Below are 20,407 nucleotides of genomic sequence, written 5' to 3'. Positions count from 1 at the left end.
CCCTGTGCGCCGCGTTGGATTTCGAGGGCGGAGGCGGGGGTGATGCTGTGCTGGGCCCCTGCGTCACAGAGAATGCGGCGGTTGGTGCTGTCGTCGGTGAGGACCCTTTTGCCCCGCGGCCATCGTGGGGGCCGGTGCGGGGGGGGGTTTGAAAGTGCACGGTGGCGTGCAGCGTTGGTCCCTAGTGCCAAAACAGGTGTGGTAGTAGCAGTGACCTGGAGTGGTAGGGCGGTCGGGCCTAGTGGGCCGGGAAGACCGCGTGGTCGTTGCTGTGAGGTCGGGCGCGACATCGCGGGCGGACTGCGCAGAGAACAGCCGGTCAGCCTTTTCGGCTATCTCATTCAGGTCTGTAGAGCCAGATTCCACAATGAGCGGGCGGATGCTGGCGGGGAGCTGCCGAATGAAAAGCGTGCGAAAGAGGGCGCCGGTGTTTTTGTCGTCCGAGAGGGACAGCATGTGGGAGAGCAGATCTGACAGTGAAGCGTCACCAAGGCCGGGGAGGTCGAGGAGTTGGCAGTTGCGCTGGTAAGAGGGCGTTTGAAATTTTTTAAGGAGCGCAGCCTTCAGATGTTCGTACTTGCCTTCCGCTGGTGGCTACTGCAGCGCTGCCCAAACCTTGGGGACTGTGGCGTAGGTGAGAGAGGCGACGAGGTAGTCGTACTTCGTGGCATCGACTGCAATGTGTTTCAGCCGGAATCTGGACTCGGCTTGAACAAACCAGGCTTCAGCCAGGTTCTCCCAAAAGTCCGGTAGTTTAACCGTGATTGCGTTTGTATCCGCCATGCTAGCTTAGGATTCGTCCTGAGCGTCGGGGTCACCAGTGTTGAGATACTGCGGCAAACGTGGGAGTCGAGACCAGAGTTAGTTAAACACAACTGCTTTAATCAACCTCATGGCAAAGAGGAACTGGAAAAGACCGCGCAACCACTTAAATACTCCCCAGACAGGAAGTGCTCCCGCCAGCCTGTCCCTGCGGGAAACAAGTTGCTGGAGTAGAGGGCCCCCGGCTGGGGGCGTCTGCTTAAACTGTCCGTGCCGCCGTGAGCGGATTATGTCCAGTGGTGGCGTGTCGCCACAGGGGTACAGTTCCACAGACACTGACTCTCACTGTGGTACATATTCCACAGACACTGACTCTCACTTGGGTACGGGTTCCACAGACACTGACTCTCACTGAGGTACAGTTCCACAGGCACTGTCTCTCACTGGGGTACAGTTCCACAGACACTGACTCTCACTGCGGTAGAGTTCCACAGGCACTGTCTCTCACTGGGGTACAGTTCCACAGACACTGACTCTCACTGCGGTAGAGTTCCACAGACACTGTCTCTCACTGGGGTACAGTTCCACAGACACTGACTCTCACTGGGGTAGAGTATCACAGGCACTGACTCTTAGTCGGGTACAGTTCCACAGACACTCGGGGTAATTTTAACTTAACATTGTGGAACATATGTATTATGGTGCAGGTATTGTTTATATTTTGCGAAAATGTGATGGTTTTGTGTAGATTCGAACATTTAAAATCAGTGAATTGCAGCAATATTATAACCGTGTTTTAAATTTAATGGCTCATCCCCCTGTTTCCTGGGCGTCCTGTAACTCACCATTAAATCCAGGCGAGAACAGAACAGCAACTCATGGGGATCATTAAAAGTCAGGCAAATACTCCAATAACACTCCGTGTTCATGTCTACTTTCTTCTCTCCCACTGCAAAAGGCTTTATGCACAGTACTTGGGGAGAGAGGCTAATATTTGCACGTTGGAAGTAGTGGAGTCTCTAGATCAGGATGGTTGGCACCATGGCTGCCTCAGATCGGACCTTGAACGAAGAGCAAGGTGTCCATTAGCAGCAGCAACAGCCTGCTGTGGAGAGACCTGCTGGTGGTCAACAGGGAAGCAACGGCAGAGAGGGGAGCGGCGGAGAAGGGAGCGGCGGAGAGAGGAGCAGCAGAAAGGGGAGGGGTGGAGAGGAGTGGGAGGGGCGGGCGTGGAGAGAGAGGAGGAGAGAGGGGCGGGGGGAGGGGCGGAGAGAGAGGAGGGGAGAGGGGCAGGGGAGAGGGGCGGGGGGAGGGGCGGAGAGAGAGGAGGGGAGAGGGGCAGGGGAGAGGGGCAGGGGAGAGGGGCGGGGGGAGGGGCGGAGAGAGAGGAGGGGAGAGGGGCAGGGGAGAGGGGCGGGGGGAGGGGCGGAGAGAGAGGAGGGGAGAGGGGCGGGGGAGGGGTGGGGGGAGGGGCAGGGGAGAGGGGCGGGGGGAGGGGCGGGGGGAGGGGCGGAGAGAGAGGAGGGGAGAGGGGCAGGGGAGAGGGGCAGGGGAGAGGGGCGGGGGGAGGGGCGGAGAGAGAGGAGGGGAGAGGGGCAGGGGAGAGGGGCGGGGGGAGGGGCGGAGAGAGAGGAGGGGAGAGGGGCGGGGGAGGGGTGGGGGGAGGGGCAGGGGAGAGGGGCGGGGGGAGGGGCGGAGAGAGGGGCAGGGGAGAGGGGCGGAGAGAGGGGCAGGGGAGAGGGGCGGAGAGAGAGGAGGGGAGAGGGGCGGGGGAGAGGCGGAGGGGAGAGGGGCAGGGGAGAGGGGCGGGGGGAGGGGCGGAGAGAGAGGAGGGGAGAGGGGCAGGGGAGAGGGGCGGGGGAGGGGCGGAGAGAGGGGAGGGGCTTAGAGGGGAGCGGTGGAGAGGGGAGCAGCGGAGAGAGGAGCATCTCGCAGGAGGCAGTACCCATAACACAGTATGTACAGGGAGAGGCTCAACTTCCATGATCTCTTGGAAGAGCCATACTTCTGGAGGCTGAGATTGCCACGTCAGGTGGTGCCAGCCATCTGCAGCCTCACAGAAGGAGACTGTAAAATCTGTGTGTTATATTGCAAATTATTACACAGACTACAAGAGTAAACTTTAACAGGACTTTACTATTCGAAGGTCAGGGAGAATCTGCCCAATCACTCATTACACAGCACTTATATACCGGTGTGGTCACCACCGGTATTACAGTATACCGCAGCCAAGATAAAGTAGTGCAACACCTAAAATAGTTCTCTTAAAGGTGGACGGTTACATACAATAGTTCTCTTAAAGGTAGAACGGTTACATACACTACAATCCTCCCTTTTTAGCTTACAACATACTTATTCCCCATTAAACATAACATCATAACATATATCCAACTTCATGTAAAAACAGTTCACAGATGTAGTCTCTGCGGAAAACAGTTCACAGATTCAGTCTCTGTGGAAAACAGTTCACAGATTCAGTCTCTGTGGAGGCGCCTCCTGTGCTTCTTGACTTGGTCTGGACAATGCCTCGGTGGTGTAGCAGTTCCCTGTGGTGTAGTCGGTTCACTTTGCTGGGGTGACTCATCCAATAGTCCTTCACTGGACTTAACAGCTTGAACTTCCGTCACTTCTGAACCAGCATTGCTGACTTCTAAAAGCTTGAGTACCTTGGGAAGTTTTTCTACTTCCAAACCGATTTGGTTCCGTTCGGAGGGACCATGTGCGTGATCTGGTAGGGGTGATAATGGTTCAGATGGGTCATCTTCTTCTGTTTCGTCTTTTCCTTTCCTGCTTCTTGGAGACTCTCTGTGCTCCGCTGCCAGCTGCATGCACAGTTCCTCCTCCTCTTTCTCCTGTTGCCTTAGCAGCGCCACCATCGCCCGGTGTTTCTTAGACTTTTTGTGATTCTTCAGGGTTTTTGCACTTCGGAAGATTTCCCCACAAGCTGGGCAGAACAGGTCATCGTTATATTCGGTGTCGTTCAACAGGACGTGGTAATAATCGGTGTCGTCCTGAGCTAGGCCAGCGAGAGGGTCTTTTATTTCCTCCATGCCCAGCTGGACGTTAGTCAGCTTTTGTTCCAATTCCAGACATCTCTCCTGAAGAGACTTCTTCATGTGTTCAGCTTCCTCCAGCTTTTTCTGGGCTTCCTGCAAGTCTTTTACTAATGACCTCATTCGTGATTTCAATACTTCAACTTCATTCGGAGATTGATTGATCGTATTATTCAATCCCTCTACTGGAGCAGTTGTTTCAGCATTCTGTTGTTCAACATTGACGTGAGTCAGCGTACTTTTGGCATCCAAGAGTTGCTCTGCTGCCATCTTCTCAGTCTGTGTTGCAACCTCAGCTATTTCAATAACTTTTGAGAGCTCCAAACCCCTCTCCTTTGAAGATTTAAGCTCATGTTCAAATTCTTCCCATTTCAGAGTCTTGTCCCTCAGCATATGAAGGAGTTGGCTGACCGTTAACTCTTCTGACATCATCCGTTTCCCAGTAGCTGCAGGGATGTTTATAACCTTGCCCTGGGGCTCCTTTGCTGTTTCTACTTCGCCATCATCCGCAGCCTCCACCATTTGAATTTCCACAAATGAATCGTCCGGTGATGCTGCACCCAACTTCAGTAGGAGCTCGGAATTCATGGCGACCAAATCAGCCTTTTCTGCCTGCAACCTGCTAACAAGCGCCTTCAGTTGCTGAACATCTTGCTCCACCAGATTAGAGCACGCACCTTCAGAAATCGAATCAGCTTTGAGTCGTTTGGCCTCCTCGCGCAGACGGTTTGTGTGCTCCTGCTCCCTTTTCTCCATCAGCTGCTTCTGTTGTCTTTCCAGATTCTCCCACTCTGTGTCAAAGAACTTTTTCATTGCTTTCATCTCTTGCTCAAGACGGCAACTCAATTGTTCTAATTGCTGTTGTAATTTGAAATGGAGTTGAGTTCGAGCCCGGTGTTCCTCAGAATTGTGCATGTCTGTAAACTGGACAGACTCAGAATTCTCTGTCAAACTATGTTGTTGTTGTTCAGTGGAATTCTGTTCTGAAACTTTGTTCTCCTCTGAAGCATAAGCATTTATGCACTCTTTCGTTTTTTCAACCTTAGTCAGTGTGGTAAACCACTGTTTGTATTCCTGTTTGTCCTGTTTGGATTCCACTGTGTACATGCCTGGACATGCCTCGGCTGACTCCTCCCACAGGTCCTAGTATAAAGGTGACTGCTCCCCAGCCCTTGTATCCTGGACCGGTCGACCACTCGAGGCAGACCTCCATTCTGTTGTTAATAAAAGCCTTTAGTTACTCTTCTAACTCTCAGTCTTTTATGAGTAATTGATAGCGCATCAATTTTATTAACAACATTTTTATAATGGAGAAGATCCTCACACCAGCATGCCTGGACTTAGATCATCGGGAGGCGGACTCATCCACCAAGTTTACTCACTGGCTTAAGTGTTTCGAAAAATTCCTGACCGCCTCCGAAGCAATCAAATCGGACGAGGACAAACTGGATGTCCTGACCTCCAAAGTGAACCACCGAGTGTACTCGGTCATCCAAGACGCGACCTCGTACGCGGATGCTATCAAGCTCCTCAAGGACCAGTACACGCGCCCAGTGAACGAAGTGTACGCCAGGCACCTCCTGGGGAGTCGTAAACAACAACCTGGGGAATCGACCGTGGAATACCTTCAGGCACTGTCTGTGCTTGGCCGGGCCTGTGGTTGTAAGGATGTAAAGGCCGCCGTGTACACAGAGGAACTTATCCGGGACGCTTTTGTAGCGGGCCACAGATCCAATTACACACGACAGCGACTGTTGGAGCAGAGCAACCTCGACCTCAACAAGGCCTCTGAACTCGCACTATCGTTGGATGCAGCCTACCAGGGCATGGATGCCTACTCCTCTGCACCGTGGACGCCGCGGGGAATGACAGCCTGGGACACGGTAGGACCGCCTCATAGCGCCGTGCCACCCCAGCCACACCCCAACAACGGCCCAACTACCGCAGCAGTGTCCCAAGGCCAGACAGCAGTGCCCCAAGGCCAGAAATGCTACTTCTGTGGCCAGGCAAAACACCCCAGAGCGCGCTGCCCGGCGAAAAACGCGATCTGCTCGGGCTGCGGGAAGAAGGGACACTACGCTAGCGTCTGCAGGGCCAAAGCCACCCCGAACCCCAGCAGCGCCGCGTGTGGGCCATGCGGGCCGCCATTTTGGACCTCCCCGGCCATGTGCGAATCACCGGTACAGCAGCCATTTTGGACGCCTCCAGCCACATGGGGATCATGGACGCCGCCATCTTGGACGACAGCCGGGACGCAGCAGGCCCCCGACACCGCCTCATCTGATACCCGCAGCGACACACCGACCCCTACGCTGGCATCCGTTACACTGGACCAAGCGAGACCGCACCAACTGGCCAGTTCCACAATGGACATTAAGGTAAATGGTCACGATACAATCTGCCTTTTTGACTCTGGGAGCACGGAGAGCTTCATCCACCCCGACACGGTGCGGCGTTGCTCTCTCCCAGTCCTGCCTGCGCAACAGCGGATTTCTATGGCCTCCGAGTCCCAGTCGGCGGACATCGGCGGCTACTGCGTGGTGACACTCGTAGTAGACGGGACCGTGTACGATCATTTTAAACTTCTGGTCCTGCCTGACCTCTGCGCTGCCGTCCTGCTGGGGTTAGATTTTCAGTGCCACCTTAAAAGTGTTACGATGGCGTACGGTGGACCCCTACCCCCACTCACAGTCCGCAGCCAGCAGCTTCCAAATTGCCCGCCGCGCACCAGGTGCAACCTCTCCACACTCAGAGTCACCCCCCCACCACTGTTTGCTAACCTCACCCCCGACTGTAAGCCCATCGCCACAAAGAGCAGGCGATACAGTGCCGGGGACAGGGTTTTCATTAAAACCGAAGTGGAGCGGCTCCTGAAAGAAGGGATTATTGAGGGCAGCACCAGCCCCTGGCGAGCCCAGGTTGTGGTCGTTAAGACCAGCGAGAAGCAGCGCCTGGTCATCGACTACAGCCAGACAATAAATCGCTACACCCTGCTGGACGCCTACCCACTCCCCCGTATAGCTGATATGGTCAACCAGATCGCGCAGTACCGCGTCTTCTCGACCATTGACCTGAAATCAGCGTACCACCAGCTCCCCATCCGCCCTGAGGACCGCCAGTACACTGCCTTTGAGGCAAACGGCCGCCTCTATCACTTCCTTAGGGTTCCCTTTGGCGTCACCAACGGGGTCTCCATCTTCCAAAGGGAGATGGACCGGATGGTAGATCAAAATGCGTTGCAGGCCACTTTCCCATATCTGGACAATGTGACCATCTGCGGCCGTGACTTGCAGGACCATGACGCAAACCTCGAAAAATTCCTCCGCACCGCCCAACTCCTAAACCTGACATATAACAAGGAGAAGTGCATATTCCGCACAAACCGCCTCGCCATCCTTGGCTGTGTTGTGGAACACGGAGTCATCGGCCCCGACCCCGACCGGATGCGTCCCCTTATGGAACTTCCACTGCCCCACTGCCTCAAGGCCCTGAAGAGGTGCCTAGGGTTTTTCTCCTATTACGCCCAGTGGGTCCCCTACTATGCGGACAAGGCCCGTCCGCTGATCAAGTCCACCTCTTTTCCCTTGACGGCAGAGGCCCGCTTAGCCTTCCACCGTATCAAGGAGGACATTGCCAAAGCCACCATGCACGCAGTGGATGAATCCATCCCCTTCCAGGTGGAAAGCGACGCGTCCGACTTTGCCCTGGCCGCTACCCTCAATCAGGCGGGGAGACCCGTGGCCTTCTTTTCACGAACCCTCCAAGGCCCGGAGACCAGACACTCCGCTGTTGAGAAGGAGGCCCAGGCGATTGTGGAGGCTGTGCGTCATTGGAGGCACTACCTGGCCGGAAAACGATTTACCCTGCTCACTGACCAGCGTTCAGTTGCTTTTATGTTTAACAACAAGCAGAGGGGCAAAATCAAAAATGACAAGATCTTGAGGTGGAGAATCGAACTTTCCACCTACAACTACGAGATCTTGTACCGGCCCGGGAAGCTAAATGAACCCCCGGATGCGCTATCGCGTGGCACCTGCGCCAGCGCGCAGATCGATAGACTACGGGTCCTCCACAATGACCTCTGCCACCCGGGGGTCACCAGGTTCTTCCACCTCATCAAGGCCCGCAACCTGCCTTACTCTATTGAGGAGGTCAGGACCATGACCAGGAACTGCCAAGTCTGCGCTGAGTGCAAACCACACTTTTATAGACCAGACAGGGCCCACCTGATAAAAGCCACTCGCCCCTTCGAGCGCCTGAGCGTTGATTTTAAAGGGCCTCTCCCCTCCTCCGACCGCAATGTGTACTTCCTCAATATTATTGATGAGTACTCCCGTTTCCCGTTCGCCTTCCCCTGCCCGGACATGACCAGTGCCACGGTCATTAAATGTCTGAACGACCTCTTCACCCTGTTCGGCTTCCCCAGCTATATCCATAGCGACCGGGGCTCATCGTTTATGAGCGACGAACTCCGTCAGTACCTGCTAACTAGGGGTATTGCCACAAGCAGGACCACCAGTTACAACCCCCGGGGGAACGGACAGGTGGAAAGAGAAAATGCGACAGTTTGGAAGGCCGTCCTGCTAGCCTTAAAGTCTAGGGGCCTTCCAACCTCCCGCTGGCAGGATGTGCTCCCCGATGCGCTCCACTCTATTCGGTCACTGCTCTGCACTGCCACTAACGCCACCCCTCATGAGAAAATGTTTGTCTTCCCAAGGAAGTCCACATCAGGGACGTCGCTACCGCCATGGCTGACGTCCCCAGGGCCGGTCCTACTGAGAAGACACGTGAGGACCCATAAAACGGACCCCCTGGTCGAGAGGGTCGACCTCCTCCACGCCAACCCCCAGTATGCTTACATCGCATACCCGGACGGGCGGGAGGACACAGTCTCCATAAGAGACCTTGCACCCTCGGGGACCACAGTAACCCACTACCCACTACCACCCCCCCCCCCACGATCCGATATCCAGCCCCAGCAGACGGCAGGCCTGGGCCCCGCGACCCGCTCGACATCTACGAGGACGACACGCCTGTGCCACAACCTACGCTGGACTCGACGCCGGAAGCTTCACTACCCCTGCCGTCGCCACGCCGATCACAGCGGCAGACAAGACCTCCGGAGAGACTCCAATACACTAACTTTTAATACACTTCACCCCGCCGGACTCAATTTTAAACAAGGGGTGAATGTGGTAAACCACTGTTTGTATTCCTGTTTGTCCTGTTTGGATTCCACTGTGTACATGCCTGGACATGCCTCGGCTGACTCCTCCCACAGGTCCTAGTATAAAGGTGACTGCTCCCCAGCCCTTGTATCCTGGACCGGTCGACCACTCGAGGCAGACCTCCATTCTGTTGTTAATAAAAGCCTTTAGTTACTCTTCTAACTCTCAGTCTTTTATGAGTAATTGATAGCGCATCAGTCAGCAAGTCCATTTTAGACTTGTCTTTCGCACCTGGGCTGGTCTTATCGTCATCAGTTTCAGAGTCTGAGCTGATTGTCTTCACCGAGTTCTCACCGTTATTGCTTTTAGGTAGTGCCATTCCATGTTTATTTCCCTGATCCACTCCCGTCCCAGAAGTGGTGGACCTCCCTCAGGTAGTACATATAAGTCCATTCCTTGGTGTTCTTTGCCCTTGTCTCTCACCTTGACTTTTATCTTTCCGATGGGGTATACTTTATGCCCCGTGTATGTCTGCAATACGATCTTGGTATCTCTCAAGGGTATATGTGAGAATAGCCAGTTGTAATCCCTTCGATTTACGACTGATAGGGCTGATCCTGTGTCCAATTCCATTTTTACTTGGACTCCGGCTATTTTTAGCATGACCCAGATAGTTTGTAGGTCAGCTTCCTTACTCACATTGTGAATTCTCAGACTACCCAATTCCTGGCCGTTTGGGTCTGAATCCGAATTCTGTTCATCCGAACTCTTCTCAGCCACCTTGTGTATCTTGCTGTACTTTTCCTGCGGTGACTTTTTTTTGTTGCTGGTCTTCTTTCCTGACCGGCATACTTTAGCTATGTGACCAAGCTTGCCACATTTTCTACATTCCTGGTTTTTAAACCAGCATTTGTTCTGGTCGTGTGTTGTCTTCCCACAACGATAACATTTCGTTGTACCCGAAGTCATTTGATCCACGCTGAGTACCGCTGCCTTCAGCTGCATTTCTGCAGTGCCTCTCGCTGCGGCTTCGTGCGATGCTGCAATAAGGACAGCCTTATCAAGTGTAAGATCGTTCTCGTCTAACAGTCGCTTTTGTGTTCCTTCCTTCGACAACCCACACACGAACTTGTCTCTCAATGCCTCTGTCAGATTTTCCCCAAACTGACAGTATTTCGCTAATCTACGCAGTTCAACCAAGTATTCCGCGTTGCTTTCCTCTTTCCGTTGCGTTCTCGCATAAAATTTGAATCGTTCCGCCAACATCAGCGGTGTGGGGTTCAAACGATCCTTCAGGACAGCAACAATATTAGCGAAAGTCTGATCCGCCGGTTTAGCTGGTGATAGAAGATGCTTCAATAGCCCGTATGTCTTCGCCCCCATTGAGTTTAGTAAGGTTAGAGCTTTATCATCATCTGCTATTTTATTGGCCTCACAATATATCTCGATGCGTTCTACATACGTGGCCCAATCTTCCACCTCGGAATCGAAGTCGTTGATGTTACCATGCTTAGGCATCTTCAATATCTTTCTGAGAAACAACAACGAATTTGTTCGTTACTTTTTTTTTCCAAAAATGGCGGTTTCCCGCGCTTGTCTTCTTCCCCGCCCACTTTCAAAATGGCAGTTTCCCGCTCCTGTCTTCTTCCCCGCCTACTGGCGGCTTCCCGCGTTTCTTCCCCTGGCGGGAGGGGTAAGCTTTGCTCTCGGGCGACGACCGCTGGCTTTCGGGGTTCGCAGCCTGCGCGCCGGCTTCAGTGCGTTCCTTGTTCCCTTTTCTCGGCAGGGCAACCGGCGCTGGGGACAACCCGTTGGCGGCGAACAGTTCCAGCCGCTGGGCGGAATCTCGCTCGGTCTCCCTCGCTCAGTTCCGTTCCCCCTCGCTCGGGCTCTATCTCTCCCGCTCGCTCGGGCTCTGTCTCTCCCTCAGCGGCTTCCAATCACGCCTCCCAGCCCTCTCGCAGTCCGGTCCTTTCCTCCCCCGGCTGCGGCTGAGTTCTCCGCGGTTTTATTTATTTATTATTTTTTTTATTTCTTCCTGCGCCTTACGATCCCGGTCGCAGCGCCTCGCGGCCTCGGTAGCTGCCCGGCCTTTTTCGCCGGTCGCGGTCGAGCTGTCTCACGACGCTGTTGCGTCTCCCAGCCCGCTTGTAGCCCGGTCTCTCACACCGGCTGCATTCCCGCTTGTAGCCCGGTCTCTCACACCGGCTGCGTTCCCGCTTGTACTGCGGCTTCCGTGCCCTATGCTGCCCCAGTCTCAGCGTCTCTGGCCCCGACTTCTGTCCGGCTCCTTTCCCCCGACCGTGGTCGAGTTCACCGCCCTTATCCTCCATTTCTTTTTATTTCCCCCCGACTCACAGTCAACGTGGCCGACTTGCTTCTCGTGGCTGATCGGCTCACTCACCACCGTGACAGAAGGGACAATCACTGCCTGTTGCTGATGGAAGGCTTCGTGTCTGAATTCTTCCTTCTTCCTTGCTCTGCAGACTCGAGTCTTCTCTCAGCAGAACGACGAGGGCGGATGCCTCTTCTCGACGCTCGTTAACTGCTTCGGATGTATCGCTGCCGCAGGGTAAGATCGAACTCGTCGCCACTGTAAAATCTGTGTGTTATATTGCAAATTATTACACAGACTACAAGAGTAAACTTTAACAGGACTTTACTATTCGAAGGTCAGGGCGAATCTGCCCAATCACTCATTACACAGCACTTATATACCGGTGTGGTCACCACCGGTATTACAGTATACCGCAGCCAAGATAAAGTAGTGCAACACCTAAAATAGTTCTCTTAAAGGTGGACGGTTACATACAATAGTTCTCTTAAAGGTAGAACGGTTACATACACTACAGAGACCTGCTCCCTGCTGAACCTGGTGGCCACGCCTTACCAATGGCTGTGAAAATCACCACTGCCCTCAACTTCTTTGCCTCCAGATCCTTCCAGGGCTCTGCTGGAGACATATCCAGGATCTCCCAGTCGGCAGCCCACAAATGCTGAAGGCAGGTCACTGGTGGCTTGTTTGCCATGGCTGGGAGGTGTGTGAACTTAGCCTGTAATGACGCCAGTCAGAATGAGCGGGCAATCGGGTTTGCGGCTCTGGCTGGCTTCCTACAGGTGCAGGGCGTCATCGACTGCACACACATGGAAATCCGCATACCCCCAGATCAACCAGGAGTACTAGTCAACCGCAAGTGATTCCATTCCATCAATGCACCCAATGTGCTGCTGGTGTGCAACCACACAAAGATATTTCTGCAGGCGTGTGCAAGACTCCCGGCAGCTGCCAGGATGCTTTTGTCCTGTGACAGTCCAAGCACCCTGAGCTCTTTGGGCCTGCAAGCACACTTAAGGGGTGGCTGCTTGGAGACAAGGGATATCCACTGCAAACCTGGCTGACAACACTTGTGAGAAACCCCACCAATGAAGCCCAAGAGCGGTACAGATGATCACCAGATGTGTATGCTGCAGAAGCACAAAGGAAACGGTAGCACAGGGGTTAGCTTAGTGGACTAGTAGTCCAGAGGCTTGGACTAATGATCTCATGTGAGTTCCAACCCCACCACAGCAGCTGGGGACTTTAAATTCAGTTAATTAAATAAATCTGGAACAAAAAGCTAATATCAGTACTGACGACTGTGAAACTATTAGATTGCCGTAAAAACCCATCTGGTTCACTAATGTCCTTTAGGAAAGGAAATCTGCCTTCCTTACCCGGTCTGGCCTATCTGTGACCCCAGACCCACAGCAATGTGGTTGACAATATGCAAGCCACTCAATTGCATACAACCGCTACAACCTTCACCACAAGGACTGCAGCAGTTCAAGAAGATGGCTCACCACCACCTTCTCAAGGGCAATTTAGGGATGGGCAATAAATGCTGACCTTGCCCACATCCCAGGAACGAATAAAAAAAGGTGCCTGGACAGATCTGGAGGCGCCCTTCAGTACGCTCCAGCCAGGGTGTCTAGAATGGTGGTGGTTTGCTGCACTTTTCACAACATATTACAGCAAAGAGGCTTGGATTCCGAGGAGGAGGAAGCTGGCAGCACCATTCACTCAGATTGCTGCCAGGGATTCCCTTATAGCTGTAAAGTTCAGTTATTTACCACCTGATGTAACAGTCACATCCAACGGACACTCGCACCTTCCCAATCCCACTGACACAAAGCAGTCCTGGGACTCACCAAACCACCCCTTGCACATCCCCACATTGGCCCCAGTCAATTCATGTCTTCCCATTCATCATCAAGCATGTTAAAAGGCGACTTGCCACCCGGCAACCAAGAATAGGCAAGACTTAACAACACAACATTTTCTCATACACCTATGTGCATGTCCTCATGCAACTACAAATCTTTACTCTTCCTTTTCCTACCACTCCTACTTGGTGCAACCCCTGTGGCTTCAGCAGAGGTAGCTGCTCACATCCCTGCTCTGACTGCGGAGATCCTCTTGGAAAATGACCTCTGGGTGTTGGAGCCGGTGAGAGCCCTGCCAGAGACTGCTCCACCTGCACCTCTGGGCAGACTCAGCCATCGGGACACGAGGCAACATGTCCAGTACTGGCTGGGGGGTGCACCGGATGAGAAGTGCAAATGCTTTGACTGGAGTCCCCACTTCCATATCCCCTTTCACCATCATCCCTCTCATGGCCCAGCCACTGTTCCCTGCTAGAACTGTGGTGGAGAGAACTTTGATGCAGATCAGTGCGGTGCTGCAAGGCCAAGGCTAAAGTATCTGTCATCCTATTTAAGGCGGGAAACATGTTGTCATCCAGAGTCTCCACGGCCGTGGTCAAGGTGTGCATGGACTCATTTGATTGGAGCATTTGATGTTCCATGGAGCTGGCCACTCTATCCATGGAAGAAGACATCGTCGCAATGCCATGTGACATCAATCCACTCATGCTTGAGGCAGACTCCTCCATTCTTTCGACAATCATGGACAGTCTGCTTGGAAGGCCTGTCAGTGCATCGCACATTCTCTGATGCTGCTCAATGATCCTCCTTTCCAGCGACGGCCCCCGGGGCACAGCATCTGTGTCCAGCTGAGCAAAACTTGGAGAGGGCTGCACCCTCTGAAACAGACTTTCCATTGCTGTCCCTGCCACCAGCATCTGCTCTTGCTCACTTGTGAAGTATGAGTCACCAGATGAAAACCTAACTATCTAACTGGTCCCACCACTGTGCTAGTATCTGAGCTGGTGCATGGCAAGAATAAGTACTGTGACGGTGCTCCCTCAGAGGGACACAGCTCCTCTGAGGATTCGTTGTCCGCAAGGTCCAGTGACGGCTGCTGCACACGGGTAGGCCCTGCCGGAGAGAAAGGATATGAATTAGTCCAGGCAAGGTAAGAATGTTGCAACTCATCCTTATGGAGCTGATCATATTTCACTTGCTGTTGAAATCAAGTCAACATGACTAAGTGTTGTATGACATGTGGGTCGCTGATATTTAATTGTGTCACCAGGGAGCTGGGAGCACCCTGTTTCCCCACCTCCGACGGCCAGGGACCCTGAAACTCCACTTATCTCCAGTGCTTCCTCCTCTGTAGTTGTGAGCTGCGAGATCTGTGGAGACCAACCTCCGGTTCCCTCCCTCTCCCTGGTGTTCTGTTCTCTCTTCTCCTGCAACGGGGGAAAGAACAGACCTATGAGTCAGTGTAATGGCATGTGTTCACCCAATGGATGCAGTGCATTTGGTGAGGGTGATTGTCAGAGAGAGGCATGACATTGCATAAGGATGAGGGTGAGTGCCAGTGGTGGATGGATAAATGAGGATGTGAGGAGTACATAGACAGAGAAGGATGGGTTTACCTGCAAGGTAAGTGGGTGTGAGGAGTGATGTGCTGGAGTGGTCTTGAGAAGGCAGAGTTATGGAGTGGTGTGATGTGCACAGCCAGATGTAGGTGAATGTGCAACTGTACTCACCTTTCCTGACCTGGTTAGGTCATTAAAGTGCTTCCTGCACTGAATCCAGGAGCTTGGCACAATGCTCCAGCTGCTGACCTCCTGGGCCACCTCCAACCACTCCTTCTTGGTGTCGGCTGCAGGTATCTTTCTCCCATTGCTGGGGAAGAGTATCTATTGCCGGCTCCTCACTGACCCCAGCAGCACATCAAGGGAGGCGTCATTAAATCGGGGCACAGCCTTTGCCCATCCTGAATCCATCATAAAAATTCTCCCTCTCTTTGTGCAAACTTCAAACTCCATCTTTGGACTGGCCCTTTAAATACTTGAGTTGAGATCGCATCATGCGGGTCCTGATCATTTCCGCTGCCGGGCAATTAAAGCCAAACCTGCGTTAAAATGCCACCGATAAATGTTGGCCAGGACACTGGGGGAACTTCCCTGCTCTTCTTCGAAAAGTGTTGTGGGATCTTTTACATCCACCTGAGAGAGCAGATTGGGCCTCGGTTTAACATCTCATCTGAAAGACTGACAGTGCAGCAGTCCCTCAGTACTCCTGATAGATGGTTCATGCATACCAGTTAATAGGGTATCTCAAAATCAGCTGAAGGCTGGAATAAATGAATATATTGGTGAGATTGAGGAATGTCAGATGCTGCAGGAACCTGGAGCTTGAGCTGGAGCTGCAAGATGCTGATCTGCCATTTTAATGCACCCCCTCAGCACTGCACTGGAGTGTCAGCCTCGATTTTGTGCTCAAGTCTCTGGAGTGGGACTTTAACCAGAACCTACTGACTCAGAAGGAGGGACTTCAGTTATGTGGGGAGACTAGAGAAGCTGGGATTGTTCTCCTTAGAACAGAGAAGATTAAGGGCGAATTTAATGAATGTGTTCAAAATTAGGGAGGTTTTGAGGGTCGGTAACCAGAGGACACAGATTTAATATAATTGGCAAAAGAACCAGAGGGGAGATGAGGAGAATGTTTTTATGCAGCGAGTTGTTGTGATCTGGAATGCGCTGCCTGAAAGGGCGTTGGAAGCAGATTCAATAGTAACTTTGAAAAGGGAATTGGATAAATACTTGAAACGTAAAATTTGCAGGTCTATGGGGAAAGAGCAGGGGAGTGGGACTAATTGGAGAGCTATTTCAATATAACCGGCACAGGAACGATGGGCCAAATGGCCTCCTTCAGTGCTGTAAGATTCTGTGATTCACATTTGTCTCATTAATTGAACTTTCTAATGTGCAAAATAATGTTTTAAACAAAATAAGAACATCACAGAATTACATATTCCATGGTACCTTGATTAAATTCAGCACATTCACAGGGTATGGTAGTGTAGTGGTTTAGTTATTGGACTAATAATCCAGAGAATGTGAGTTAAAATTCCACCGTGGGCAGTTTGAGAATTTGACTTCAGTTTTAAAAATCTGGAAATAAGAATCTGGTAACAGTAAAAGTGACCATGAAGCTGTCGGATTGTTGTAAAAATCCAGCTGGTTCACTAATGTCCTTTAGGGAAGGAAACCTGCCATCCTTACCCGGTCTGGGCCTGTATGTGACACCAGTCCCACACCAACATGGTTGACTCAACTGATCTCTGAAGTAGTCACCCAGTTGTATCAAACTGCCATAAGCGGGTCAAGAAGAAGGCCCAGCACGACTTTCTCAGGGCAACTAGGGATGGGGATAAATGCCGGCCTAGCCAGAGCTGCCCACATGCTGAGAATGAATAAAGAACCCGAAGCAGTCTTCTGTCTGGAGCTAGTCTCAGACCAAATTTGCTCCATTTCTCACTGTCTCCCAGCGGGCTTGGCCTCATTGGTTGTGGGTTCCATGTGTGTATTGAGCAGAGTGTTGGATACAGCTCCCTGTTTCTTTCTGTGTTCAGTGATTGACGGACCGAATCAGATCACCATCAGGGAGGTGGCTGATACTTTCGCCTTCGTGGAATGGGCACCTCCAAGAGCCCATGTCGACCACATCTTGCTGTCATACGGACTAGCCAGTGGGATGAGTGAGAAGACCATACTGAGATTACAGCCTACACTGAGCCAGTACTCCCTGCAGAACCTGAGACCCGCCTCACAGTACCAGGTGGCAGTCACAGGCATCCATGTGCACGGACAGAGCCAGCCCGTGACTGCTGCCTTTACCACAGGTAAAGGCATCTCTGTACACGTGTGTGACTGTATGTGTACATGTATGTGTGTGTACACGTGTGTGTGCGTGTGTGTACACATATGTGTGTGTACGTGTGTGTGTACACGTGTGTGAGTGCACATGTGTGTGTGTGTGTGTGTACATGTGTGTGTCTGCAGGTGTGCGTGTGTATGTGTAAAGTGCGAGAGCCACCTACACCTCTGAATGAAAGTGTGCTAGATTCCCACCTCTCATTGGAGGCACTCTCATGCACAGCAATTGATGTCACCCAGATTACCACAGTTCATGACTCTGAGTGTTTGTCTAGAGCAACATGTATGAATGTGTGTGTATTCCCATGTGCTTGAATCATCATGTATGAATGTGGGTGTATTTCTGGGTGCTGGAATTGCCAAATTACTTTCTTTTCATGAATATCCATGTTTTTCTACGGTTTCTCATGGACTGATCCACATTCAAACTGAGCTTTCATTGATAGGTTTCCCAAATAATCCATTCCAAAAGAATCAACACTCAATTTAGTTTATTACAGCTTGGCGGGCGCTTTACTCTGTATCTAACATATGCTGTACCTGCCCTGGGAGCGTTTGAAAGGACAGTGTAGAGGGAGCTTTACTCTGTATCTAACACAGGCTGTAACTGCCCTGTGAGTGTTTGATAGGACAGTGTAGAGGGATCTTTACACTGTATCTAAACCACTTTGTACCTGCCCTGGGAGTGTTTGATGGGATAGTGTAGAGGGAGCTTTACTCTATATCTAACCCGTGCTGTACTTGTCTTGGGTGTGTTTCCTGGGACAGTGTAGAAGGGAATTACTCTGTATCTAACCCGTGCTGTAACGGCCCTGGAGTGTTTGATGGGATAGTGTAGAGCGAGCTTTACACTGTATCTAACCTATGCTGTACATGCCTTGGGAGTGTTTGATGGACCAGTGTAGAGGAAGCTTTACTCTGTATCTAACATATGCTGTATCTGCCCTGAGAGTGATTGAGGGGACAGTGTAGAGGGAGCTTTACTGTGTATCTAACCTGTGCTGTTCCTGCCCTGGGATAGTTTGATGGGACAGTGTAGAGCGAGCTTTAATCTATGTCTAACCTATGCTGTACCTGCCCTGGGAGTGTTTGATAGGACAGTGTAGAGGTAGCTTTACTCACTATCTAACCCGTGCTTTACCTGCCCTGGGAGTGTTTGATGGGCAGTGTAGAAAGAGCTTTACTCTGTAGCTAACATGTGCTGTACCTGCCCTGGGAGTGTTTGTTGGGACAGTTTAGAGGGAGCTATACTCTGTATCTAATCTGGGCTCAACTTGCCCTGGGAGTGTTTGATGGGACAGTGTAGAGCGAGCTTTAATCTGTGTCTAACCTATGCTGTACCTGCCCTGGGAGTGTTTGATAGGACAGTGTAGAGATAGCTTTACTCACTATCTAACCCGTGCTGCACCTGCCCTGGAAGTGTTTGATGGGCAGTGTAGAAAGAGCTTTACTCTGTAGCAAACCCATGCTGTACATGCCCTGGGAGTGTTTGATGGGACAGTTCAGAGGGAGATTTACTCTGAACCTAACCCGTGCTGTATCTGCCATGGGAGTATTTGATGGGACAGTGTCAAAAGAGCTTTACTCTTTATCTAATCTGTGGTGTTCCTTCCCTGGGACTGTTTCAAAGGACAGTATACAGGGAGCTATAATCTGAAACTAAACTGTGCTGTTCCTGCCCTGGGAGTGTTTGATGGGTCAGTGTAGAGGAACCTTTACTCTGTATCTAACACGTGCTGTACCTGTCCTGGGAGTGTTTGATGGGACAGTGTAGAGGGAGCTTTACTCTGTATCTAACCCTGCCTGATCCTGCCCCGGGATTGTTTGATGGGACAGTGTAGAGCGAGCTTTACTCTGTATCTAACCCTTGTTGTACCTGTCCTGGGAGTGCTTGATTGGATAGTGTAATGGGAGCTTTACTCTGTATCTAACCCGTGCTGTACCTGCCCTTGGGAGTGTTTGAAAGGACAGTGTAGAGGTAGCTTTACTCACTATCTAACCCGTGCTGTACCTGCCCTGGGAGTGTTTGATTTGACAGTGTAGAGCGAGATTTAATCTGTGTCTAACCTATGCTGTACATGCCTTGGGAGAGTTTGGTGGGACAGTTTAGCGGGAGCTTTACTCTGCATCTAACACGTGCTGCACCTGCTATGGGAGTACTTGATGGGACAGTGTCGAGGGAGCTTTACTCTTTATCTAGTCTGTGCTGTTCCTGCCCTGGTAGTGTTTCAAAGGACAGTATACAGGGAGCTATAATCTGAAACTAAACTGTGCTGTTCCTGCCCTGGGAGTGTTTGATGGGTCAGTGTCGAGGGAGCTTCACTCTGTATCTAACCCTTCCCTGGGATTGTTTGATGGGACAGTGTAGCAGGAGCTTTACTCTGTATCTAACCCGTGCTGTACCTGACCTGTGAGTATCTGATGGAACAGTGTAGAGTGAGCTTTACTCTGTATCTAACCCTTGTTGTACCTGCCCTGGGAGAGCTTGATTGGATAGTGTAATGGGAGCTTTACTCTGTATCTAACCCGTGCTGTACCTGCCCTGGGAGTGTTTGAAAGGACAGTGTAGAGGTAGCTTTAATCTGTACCTAACCTGTGCTGTACCTGCCCTGGGAGTGTTTGATGGGACAGTGTAGAGCGAGCTTTACTCTGTGTCTAACCCATGCTGTACCTGCCCTGGGAGTGTTTGAAAGGATAGTGTAGAGGGAGCTTTACTCTGTATCTAACATGTGCTGTACCTGCCCTGGGAGTGTTTGTTGGGACAGTTTAGAGGGAGCTTTACTCTGTATCTAATCTGTGCTCTACTTGCCCTGGGACTGTTTGATGGGACAGTGTAGAGCGAGCTTTAATCTGTGTCTAACCTATGCTGTACCTGCCCTGGGAGTGTTTGATAGGACAGTGTAGAGGTAGCTTTACTCACTATCTAACCCATGCTGTATCTGCCCTGGGAGTGTTTGATGGGCAGTGTAGAAGTTGTTTTACTCCTTATTTAAACCGTGCTGTATATGCCATGGGAGAGTTTGAAAGGACAGTGTAGAGGGAGCTTTACTCTGCATCTAACCTGTACTGTACCTGCCCTGGGAGTGTTTGATGGGACAGTGTAGAGGGAGCGTTACTCTGTATCTAACCCGTGCTGTACCTGCTCTGGGAGGGTTTGATTTGACAGTGTAGTGGGAGCATTACTCTCTATCTAACCTGTGCTGTACCTGCCCTGGGAGTGTTTGGTGGGACTGTGTAGTACAAACTTTACTCTGTGTCTAACCTATGCTGTACCTGTCCTGGGAGTGTTTGACGGGATGGTGTAGCGGGAGCTTAA

The 20,407-nt window shown here is 51.7% G+C and overlaps 1 protein-coding gene across 4 annotated transcripts in view; it reads left to right on the top strand.

Annotated features, from left to right (window-relative positions):
* The window catches only part of tnr (tenascin R (restrictin, janusin)), a 1,257,678-nt gene that overhangs the window by 215,622 nt on the left and 1,021,649 nt on the right, over window positions 1-20,407 (top strand). For all 4 annotated transcript variants that reach the window (XM_085982119.1, XM_085982118.1, XM_085982121.1 and 1 more), the window contains exon 7: window positions 16,788-17,057. In XM_085982119.1, coding sequence (XP_085838245.1) covers window positions 16,788-17,057 — 270 coding nt within the window. The remainder of the gene's footprint in view (window positions 1-16,787; window positions 17,058-20,407) is intronic.

The sequence above is a fragment of the Somniosus microcephalus genome, chromosome 3, assembly GCF_052327205.1.
Source record: "Somniosus microcephalus isolate GS21.2 chromosome 3, FLI_Smic_1.0, whole genome shotgun sequence".
In the NCBI taxonomy this organism is placed as follows: Eukaryota; Metazoa; Chordata; class Chondrichthyes; order Squaliformes; family Somniosidae; genus Somniosus; species Somniosus microcephalus.
The sequence above is the reverse complement of the archived record's forward strand: the minus strand, read 5'-3'. Positions and strand labels throughout refer to the sequence as shown.